The sequence below is a fragment of the Dioscorea cayenensis genome, chromosome 2 (assembly GCF_009730915.1).
Source record: "Dioscorea cayenensis subsp. rotundata cultivar TDr96_F1 chromosome 2, TDr96_F1_v2_PseudoChromosome.rev07_lg8_w22 25.fasta, whole genome shotgun sequence".
NCBI classification, from domain to species: domain Eukaryota; kingdom Viridiplantae; phylum Streptophyta; class Magnoliopsida; order Dioscoreales; family Dioscoreaceae; genus Dioscorea; species Dioscorea cayenensis.
In genome coordinates, this window is record NC_052472.1 from 20,507,341 (window position 1) to 20,518,024 (window position 10,684).

Genomic DNA, 10,684 nt, shown 5'->3' on the forward strand with positions numbered 1-10,684 from the left:
CAGCGATCAACTAGCAGATGTGCTTACCAAAGTTCTGCTTCTAATCAATAGTTTCTCAATCGTTTCAGTGGGCAAGCTTGGATCCATTAATCTTCTGATCCAGCCTGAGGGGGAGTATCATGGGGTTATGTAAACTAATTGATTGTTTCTCAGATTAGTGATGCTCTTTATATGGTGCATTACCAAATTAGTGGATGTTATGCGTGGCATGGTAGTTGCTATATATATATACTAGGCTAAATTAGTGTAGTTTCCTTAAGTTGCAAACTGTTACACCTGCCTATAAGTTATCTTGTACACCGGTACACAATGACGATATGAAATACCTCCATTTCCACTTCCAAAAGCTTTTTCTCCATTTTCCATCTCTGCGATGGATGCTGATAAGTCTAACCCAAGTCAACTATCGGCGCCATTTTCACTTTGTCAGTCGGGTCTTCACTGTATCATTCTTCTGTGCTTATCCGCCAACCTAACTCTACTCTTTACAAGACAAGCATCATGAGCTGGAGATGACTGACGATGACGTCATAATACACCGCTCCTACAAAGAAGCGTAGCCGATAACGCCCATCTCACTCAACCATTGTAGATGATACCGCATCATCAACAATATCCACGTATGCTGTACATATTATCGATCGAGGCCACAATTTAAAATGCACAATAGGTGACCAGCACTGACATTGCTGACGATACTGCATGCACATTGCTAGGGACGACGCCTACGACATCACCCACAAAGTAATTTCAGAGTGAAGACGCTTATCAAATCTCTCCTCAAAAATCTCTTTATACCCACTCTATGAAAACAAATTGAAATTGTAAGAACGAAATAATACAAATTTCAAAACACGCTCGATGTTTGAAAGGTAAATTAACCAGCAGAATCAGTACCTACTCCAAGATATTTACCCTCAGCCTCCACCTCAATAGATATAGCAATTTTTGTTTTGTTGTATTCCTCCGTGTGCTTTATCAGTTTGCCTCCAATTGTATCATTTTTATCAACTTTATTGTTGATCTCTCTTTTAAAATCTGTTTTCCAAATTTCACATATGTATCTTGGAAATTTTATATATACTAACTCTTACAACTTCGTGTTGAGTCAACTAATTAATTATCTACCTTATCACTTGCGGGTGAAGTCCAAATCAATTAGTCTCAACCGTATTTATACTTTTTGATACTAAAAGAAGCGTGAAAAAGGACTACGTAGGTATTTGAATGCATCAATTACAATCGCTTAACAACTTTTTGATAGATTTATCATACATGAGATGCGCTAACATAGGACAATTAAGGCCCGCTATATATGTCAGGCATTTATTATATCAATGATAATAACTCTATAATGATAAATCTTTTTATCTTGCAACCCTAAAAAGTGAAGAATATGACTTCTGGCACAATAGATCTTGTGAACAATGAATAAACATTAATGTATAGTACTTGCAGCATCACAAAGAATTCGACTTTGCACCACATCCTCCTATCATGCATAGTAATTTTCACTACATTATTTAATGGTTGTCTATTTTAATTTTTTTGGACAAAATATTTCCACATATACTCTTAAGAATTTTTTTTTTTACCAAAACTTTCATGAAGTTTAAAATTCTGCATATTCCACCAAATTTCTGGAAAATGTAAATCAGATTCGTTACATGTAGCATCAGCATAAATGTTGTCAAGTCCAGTGCTGGAAATTACTAATGACTAATTAGACGCCTCCAACACCCCAACACAGTCGCCGCCGCTACAAGACTAATCTACAGTCACCATAGCTTTCAATTTATTAATTGAATATACACTAACATCCCATAATAATCATAAGTACCCGAAGAAATTTTGTATAATTTATTAAAATTTCAAAAAAAGCATGCAGATTGAGTCAAGTCAAAAAATCAACCTAGCCTATCCGGCTATCCGACAAACATAAAACGCATATTTTTCCAAAAATTTTGATCAATATATTCTTATTGAATTTAAAAACATGCAGATAGAACAGTAGATAACTTTATTAAAATTTCACTGATCGAGTCAGGTCAACAAATCAACCCAGCATATCTGACAAACATAAAACGCATATTCTAAAAAGAAAAATCTCATGGATTACTATATTTATTGGCGTATGTGCATAGAATCCCTGTTTATTAAATCTGCTTACACATTGTATGCATTTCTTGCATCCAATTCACTTTTCCCAAGATATTTGTGTGCAGTTCATCTCTTTGATCTGATGGCTGGTCTCTCATTGTCTGTTTTGTTTGTTATCCTTGTTGTCTCAGCATTCCCTCCAGCTTGCTATGTCCATGGTATAAGCTGTATTGAAACTGAAAGGATAGCCCTTCTCAGCATCAAAGCAGGCATTCAGCGGAGTAACAACCAAAGCTTGTTTTTCTCTTCTTGGATTGGCTATGATTGCTGCAATTGGAAAGGAGTGAGCTGCAACCATGAATCCTGGCATGTCATCAAGCTTGATCTCCATCACTACCCTTCCAATATTACTTATAATTATGAAATACCACCAAGTAAGTTGAACTCTTCTCTCATTCAGCTTCACCATTTAAAGCACTTGGATTTGAGCATGAACAACTTCAAAGGCTTCCCCATCCCAGACTTCATTGGCTCCCTTGCCAACCTTGAGTATCTTAACCTCTCTTTTACTGGATTCAGTGGAATCATTCCTCATACCCTTGGAAACCTAACAAGCTTGCGTTACCTTGATCTTAGCTCATATTATAATTATCAGTTTCTACAAGCAAATGACCTCCACTGGCTCTCTGGAATGACATCTTTGCATCACCTTGACTTGAGTGGAGTGGACCTTTCTAACGTGCATGGTTGGCTTCATCAAATTAATATGCTTCCTTCTCTGCTTGTCTTGAGACTCCCTTATGCTCGACTCCAAGATGGTGGCATTAATCATGACACTATTTTCTCTCATCTCAACCTCACATCTCTTTATTTGCTTGATCTCTCTCATAATTTTGACCTGAACATCACTCTGCCTCAATGGTTGTTCAACCTCACTAGCCTTGTTTATCTTGATTTATCTCATAACCAAATCCATGGGTCCATACCTGAAACCATAGTGAACCTAGTTCATCTTCAGGTTTTAGATTTGTCAGAAACTATAATGTTTGGCAAATTACCTGAGAGTATTGGGAATCTAAGGAGATTGCAACACCTGAGAATGCAAAAGAGTGGTATCATCGGGCGATTACCAGAGTCATTAGGGAAACTCCATAGTTTGAGGGAGCTTGACTTATCAAGGAACAACATTAGTGGAACATTACCAAAATCCATTGGCAACTTATGCAAGTTAAGGACTTTGGATTTGACCAGCAATTTTTTCAATGGAGGGGTTGATGATCTTTTGAATGGCTTGTCCAATTGCACAGAAAACAAGAAATCCATTAGACATGGTTCGATTTCAGAGGACATGGATGGTTTAATCCAATTAAGTCTGGGAAGCAACAGATTTAATGGGACTATTCCAGACAGCTTAGGCAAGTTATCTAAATTGAGAACTTTAGATCTCCCAGCAAATTCATTCATCGGTACTCTTACTGAACACCATTTTGCAAATCTAACAGACTTGTCTTACATGGATTTCTCCTATAATTTACTGCAGCTTAATGTGCCCAAGGATTGGGTGCCACCTTTTGATGCTAATGGTATCATGTTGTGCTCTTGCAGAATAGGCACTGCATTTCCTGCTTGGCTTAAAACTCAGACACACTTGAATGATATTTGCCTATCAGATGCCGGAATTTCAGGCAATGTCCCTACATGGTTTTGGGATTTATCCTATTTGAGTTCTCTCAATATATCACACAATAATTTAAGTGGAACTCTGCCACCTTCTATTGAAGGTTTATTTACTATTGATCTGAGTTCAAACAAATTTGAAGGTTTGATACCAAAGATAGAGGTTGATTTTTTGGATGCCATAGATTTGAGTAACAACTCTATCTCTGGTCCTATTCCATCTTTCTTTTCTTTGGCTGAATCCATTGAAGTTTTCTCTTTGGCAAATAATCATATTAGTGGTAGCATTCCTTTGTTCTTCTGTAATCTTACTTCTTTGGTGTTGCTCGATCTATCTAACAACAACATGTCTGGAGGACTTCCCCAATGCGGGAGACAAACATCGAGTCTGGCAATTCTTGATTTGTCCAACAACAATTTAATGGGCAGCATTCCTAATGGTATTGTATCTCTTCCCAGTCTCCGTTCTTTGCATTTGGAAAGAAATGGCTTCTCAGGAAATCTCCCTTTGTCCTTGAAAAACGCCAACCAATTGGTGGTTCTTGACATCGGTGAAAACAAGCTTTCTGGAATAATACCTTCATGGATTGGCAGTCTTGTCTCATTGGTAGTTCTTCGTTTGAGATCAAACTTGTTTAAAGGATCAATACCAGAGCAATTACTAAAACTCTCTTCTCTCAAGGTTCTGGACCTTGCACAGAACAACCTCTCAGGTGCTATTTTTCCTCATTCTTTCGGAGGTTTTAAAGCCATGCACACTGAAAGATCACAGCTCTTGATTCCCAAATATGATCAAGTAGGCATTTTCAATAATGCTTCATTTTTTGGTGGATTTTTGCCGACATATAATTACTTGGAGTCTTTGGTGATAAGTGCAAAGGGGCGGCAAACGGAATACACAAAAGTGCTTTTCCTAGTCACTAGCATTGACTTGTCATGCAACAGGCTTTCTGGTGAATTCCCTGATGAATTGACATCACTTCATGGATTGATTTTCTTGAATCTTTCTAATAATCTTCTGAATGGAAAGTTACCAAAAAACATTGGTGACATGAATCAGCTTGAGTCACTTGATTTATCAATCAATAACTTCTCTGGTATCATTCCTCCGAGCATATCTGCTCTGAATTTTCTTGGTCATCTGAACTTATCACACAACAATTTGTCAGGGAAAATTCCATCAGGCAATCAACTTCAGACATTAGATGCATCAGCTTTCTTTTACAACGATGGTCTTTGTGGATTTCCTCTAAGTGATTGCACCAGTGAGACTCCTGCTCAAGGCCCTTTACATGGAGGAAATCAAGACGGGAACCAAGATTTGTTTGATAACTTGTGGTTTTACATAGGCCTCGCATCAGGATTCATTGTTGGCTTCTGGATGATCATTTTGTTCATCATGATGAAAAAATCAAGAAGAATTTCTTATTTCCGATCCATAGACAAGGTTTATGATTGGATTTATGTGAAGTTGGTGATACACTCCAGGAGACTGAAATCAATACTTAGAAAGAGGAACTAAGGCCAGGTATAAGCTTTGTGATGACTGTTATCTTACTACGTACATTGAATGCATGTACTAATTCTCAGTTCTATGTTACTATTGAAATGCATGTAGCTAAAAATAAAAGCCCATGCACCTTATGATTTAAACTTTTTGAAAAGTGGATAAATCACAATCCATTAATAACTAAGGAAGATACAACCGACAACAACCACTAGATGTGGTCAATAACAGCAAAAGGAAAACAACAAAACGGGCCACAACCCACAGGCGCACAGGCGCCCACACACCTCAGAAGCTAGCCTGTGCCAGGAACATGTGTCTCCTCAGAGGTCTGCGTCTCGCTAAAATCCTGCACGCGAGGGCCGAGAAACTCCAGACTTCTTCTAACAAAGCTGATATCCTCCTCCATCTTCGCTCTATGTCCCTCTGCGAAAGATGAGCACCAAAATACAAGCATACGGTCAATTTTCACAATGATATAGTGAGCAGGCATGACACTGGCATTAAAAACACAATCATTCCTAGCTAGTCAAACATTCCAAATTAAAGCTTTCGCCACTAAGTCTCCAAAGGTTCTTCTATTAAGACGTAAACTTAACCGCTATCGGCCCCAGAGGTCATCGATTGAAGATGAAATCTGAGGCAGCTGCAGGATCGTTGCAAAGTACTCCCAAATGTGTTTTGCAAATGGACACTAAATGAACAAGTGGTTTACCGACTCGGCACTGGCGTGACACAGAACACAGGTGTCAGTAGGTAATCGGTTACATCTCCTTCTAGCCAGATTCTCCAACGTAAGAATTTTGTTTTTCCACACGAGCCAATTGAAAAGGTTGATTTTTTTGGGACAACCCCCACGCCAAAAGAATCTCAAAATCGGGCAACGGAGGCCACCATCAATTAGGAAAGTATAAAAGGATTTTACCGAGAAAATCTCATTCCCATTATAACTCCATCTTTTCTTATCCTCTAATCTGTGATCAACATTCGTCGTTCTTGCATGAATCTGTCTGATAAACTCATTACTGGCGAAAGGGCACTCATCCAATAGGTGAATAAGCTCGTGCACCATACCTTGGGATAGCGGCTGGCATGGTACTCCTCCGGCCACCAGTTCATCGGAACACAACCCCCAAGCCAACCATCTTTCCAGAACAAATTTAAACTTTTGACTTTCTATAAACTTTATTTTAATAATTAAAAAAATGATATTGAATGCAAAATAAAGAACAAAGTTTTACTTCCAATATATTCAATTCAAAACTTGTTGCATCTTAATAGTACTTCAGAAACAAATTTTGGGGATAGGCATGGCAACATTTTGAGCATCTAGAATCCATGAGAGCTATCAAAAATTTCAATAGATAAGCCTAAGCAATGCTTCTGATTATTTAAATTACCCAAAGAGTTATTAAAATCCTCAACAAGGAAAGCCTTGAATAAGTAGCAGCAGGAGGAAAACAGAGGGGCATGTAACAGAGGATTGTTGCCTCATAAACATCTTTGCAGAAAATGAGTTCTCAAATAAAAAGAGTAGAATATCAATGTGTATCAAGGTTTCTGACAGTGTTTATCATTCATGATGACTTACAAATGTGTGGAGAATGTAACTTTCATCTATGTAATTCACCCAAATTTAACTTGATCCACATCTATAAGCTGTTTTTCATATGAAGACGTAGGGCTGACATTGAATGGAAAACCTTGAGTCAATGCTGTATGTTTAGATATAAAAAAATTTGGTAAATGAATCTGATGAGAAATTTCTGTATTCTTCATGGAGAACATCAATCAGTTCTTTTCAAACTTTAAACTGGTTGTTTTGTGTTAACCACCAACTAGTAATCGAAAAATTAAGGCATTAACAATCATCAACTTTAGTATAGACCTTTAGGTCAAATCCACCATTTGTTTTCATAAATAATTCTTTTAGCAGAAATTTCTATATACCTTTCACGAATTAAATTAGTGTGTTATACTATAATTCCAGAAAGTAGTATTTGATTGTATGCCCCCATAAACTATCAGCCTTTGATGTTTAACATTTAACAGCCTTTGATGATTTATAATCAGAAGTTGATCTTATGATGACGCCAAAGTAAACAACATATAATCAAAACACCAATTTATGCATGAAGGCCATACAATTTATAGTTTAAACTTACCTTTCACGAATTAAATTAGTGTGTTATACTATAATTCCAGAAAGTAGTATTTGATTGTATGCCCCCATAAACTATCAGCCTTTGATGTTTAACATTTAACAGCCTTTGATGATTTATAATCAGAAGTTGATCTTATGATGACGCCAAAGTAAACAACATACAATCAAAACACCAATTTATGCATGAAGGCCATACAATTTATAGTTTAAACTTCTAGGGATGGTTGACTTTATATAAATTTTTTTATTTTAAATGTAGAGGGAATAACAAACGTGGAAAAAGGAATTATTGAGAGGTTTGATTCTTATGTATGCATTTAATCTACATCCCATAAATTCCTTGTCCACATTAAGTTCAGGATCATCAAAGCTATGCATATGCATCTAATAAAAGAACACCACAGTTTAACATTATACAAACTAAATTATCATGTGGTCAACATTTTGTAAACTTTCTATATAAACAAAACTAAAAACTAATCATACAAGTAATTTTAGCTAATACTTAGAAAAACAGCATAGATCAATGGTTCTCAATACACAAGGAGGCTTGGACTTGAAATTTGTGGAATATATCAGAGTTTCAGATATGTAATTTAGACAAAGGTAACTTGCTCGTCCTCATTGTTGAACTCCTTTTATACCCCCAAGGTCAAACATTCAATTGGGTTTTTCTACCCAATATTGTAAATATAGGAACCAAATTTTTTTCTTCACGAAATGTGGAAAAATACTTGTTGACATGCATATTTTATTAGTGTCCAAGACCTTCGGATTCTATCATTGTACTCTAATATGATTTGTGGAAAGATAGCAAAATTCTTAAGGGAACCTTATTTACAGTAGGTTTTTTGATTTGTCGAATAATAATAGTCAACGGAGAGTTACCAAATAGTTTTTAAACCCGATTCAATTGTAACATTTGAGCATAAGAAACAATGCCACTACTAGAAAAATATAGTAACCCACTGAGAAGCTTTCTACCTCATAATTAAATTATGACATACAAAGAACATCTATTACTCATTAGAATATGAGTAAAAGAATATGGAGAGAAATCAATAGATAGCTGCTCATATGATCAAAAAACATTCCCTTGAATAAAAATGGATAACTTAGGGGAGTAATAGAAGGCAAAGAGAGGTGAAATAAGGTTGAATTAGCATTCTTGGAAGGGGCTTCAAGGTCTCACATCTTGTTGCTTATGAGCAAATTAGAACTACTGTCATAGAACAAGTCCAAAATGCGACTTTTTAAGCTACTTGATAATGTTTTATTTCACATATATATAACTTGAGGGTAATAATATTTGCTCTCTTTGTAAGATAGTCCTGCATTTTCAGTCTAGTTATCTCATGCAATCTGACATTTGAAAATTGTTTTGCATTGGGCCTTTCTTACTTGCTGTACCAACAATTCTGCTTTGTAGATGATATTTATGAATGGCTTGACACTCATCAATGGTTAATCTGTTGCACTCATGGGTAGGTCTCTGAATTGCATCTTATAGGGCATATAAATATACCTTGCTCCTCTTTTTGGGATCCTAGAAAGTTAATTTTAGTATAGTAATGAGTACTATAGATAATCTAATTATTTAAAGTTAAAAAATTGTATTGGCCCCAATAATGGGGGGAGTGAGTGAGCGATGGACACTGTTTACGGTGGATTGACACTTTTTTTTTTTTTGAAAAAGTGGATAAACCACCAATCAATTAAGAGATAAAAAAGAACCGAGCACGAGCGACAACGAGCAAAACCAAACAAACCACAAGAAGTGATCACAACACAACAAGAGCAGACTCAAAACAAAAAGCGAGCGAAAAAGAGGGGACGCGACGCCTCAAAAAGCAGGACAAAAGGCCACTACTCCTCGAACCGATCGTGCACCCCCTCCAAGACCGGAGCCTCGAGAGTCTCCTCGGCTCGGGGACCCAAAAACTCCAAACTGCGACGGACGCGAGACATGGAATCCTCCAGCTTCACCTGCCCACTAGCCGGAACTGCAGAGAACCAGTGCAAAAGCATACGGTCAATCTTCAAAATCACAGCAAAACAGGGCAACACATTGGCATTAAAATACAATCGTTTCTAATAAGCCAAATGTTCCACACAATAGCTTTCACCACCAAATCACACATCTCCGTGAGTCAGGAACACACGGTGAGACGCCACGAACCCCAAATTCTGGACATCTCCTCCGGGGGATCCGGAAACTGTAACAAGTTAGTAAAATATGCCCAAATAGGTTTGACAAATGGGCATTGAAGGAATAAATAATCCACAGTCTCGATTCCAGCGTGACAGAGCACGCACGTGGCCGTTGGCAACCTATTACACCGACGCTTCTCCAGATTTGCCAACGTCAAAACTTTGTTCTTCCACACCAGCCAATTAAGAAGAAGAATCTTCTTAGGGCAACCACCCCGCCAGAAGAATTTCTCCACCGGGCAACGGAGGCCACCATCCTGCAAAAAGTTGTAGAAGGATTTAACTGTAAACGTCCCATTGCCCGTAAGCTTCCACCTGAACATGGGAAGCCTCTCACCAGCTTCAAGTTGCAAGCAACACCTAAGGGCCGGCCGACAAGAAATCACACCCTTCCAGAAAAAAGAAATACGACCCGGGCATCTAGGGTATAACTCCTGACGAGACAAGTTATAGTTGAATTGAATGACCTCCGCACTTCAACTAAAATCGAAGGAATTTCCACCACCACTTCCCAAAGCGGCGCTGATTGAAAGTTTTCGAGTCCGAGAATCCCCCACCCACCTTGCACACGAGGCCTGCAAAGGTTCTTCCAACACACGAGCCTGCAAGTAGGTTGTTCAATATCAGGACCAGACCACAAAAAATCTCTCCTGATCCGATCAATTTTTTTAGAAACCCACTCAGGCAATCGAAACATCGACATCCGAGTAGGGTCGGCGGTAGCAGTTAACACGGAGTGTCAGTCAGTGAGGCGACCCCCAAAAGACAAAAAATCGCCCCCTTTTCCAAGAAGCGAGCGGTTTCTCACTTTCAGGATAATTCCCTCCCAATCTTGACGGCGAGGTCTCCTACCTGCCACCAGGATACCCAAGTAGTTTACTGGCAAAAGCCCCGTTTTGCAGTTCAAGGTTTTGGCCGCCCCATCCTCCGGAAGCAAGCCCCACTGACAAGAGTAGAGGCAAGTTTTATCAAAATTCGTAGCTAGTCCCGACATACCTTCAAACACTAAGAGTATAAGCTTCACA

The 10,684-nt window shown here is 38.1% G+C and overlaps 2 protein-coding genes across 2 annotated transcripts in view; one reads left to right on the forward strand and one right to left on the reverse strand.

Annotated features, from left to right (window-relative positions):
* Positions 1 to 366, reverse strand: part of LOC120274426 (receptor-like protein 12) — a 2,238-nt gene extending 1,872 nt beyond the window's left edge. The window contains exons 1-2 of the mRNA XM_039280961.1: positions 327 to 366; positions 28 to 104 (exon numbers count right to left, since the gene is read on the reverse strand). Coding sequence (XP_039136895.1) covers positions 28 to 104; positions 327 to 366 — 117 coding nt within the window. The remainder of the gene's footprint in view (positions 1 to 27; positions 105 to 326) is intronic.
* A 1,876-nt stretch (positions 367 to 2,242) lies between these two features.
* Positions 2,243 to 5,360, forward strand: LOC120274436 (receptor-like protein EIX2). Its single transcript, XM_039280974.1, has one exon. The coding sequence runs from the start codon at positions 2,243 to 2,245 to the stop codon at positions 5,297 to 5,299; it is 3,057 nt and encodes a 1,018-aa protein (XP_039136908.1). The 3' UTR covers positions 5,300 to 5,360.
* Positions 5,361 to 10,684: the final 5,324 nt, after the last annotated feature.

Coding starts and splice junctions, on each gene's coding strand:
- LOC120274436 (XM_039280974.1), top strand. CDS start 2,243: ATGGCTGGTCTCTCATTGTCTGTTTTGTTTGTTATCCTTGTTGTCTCA.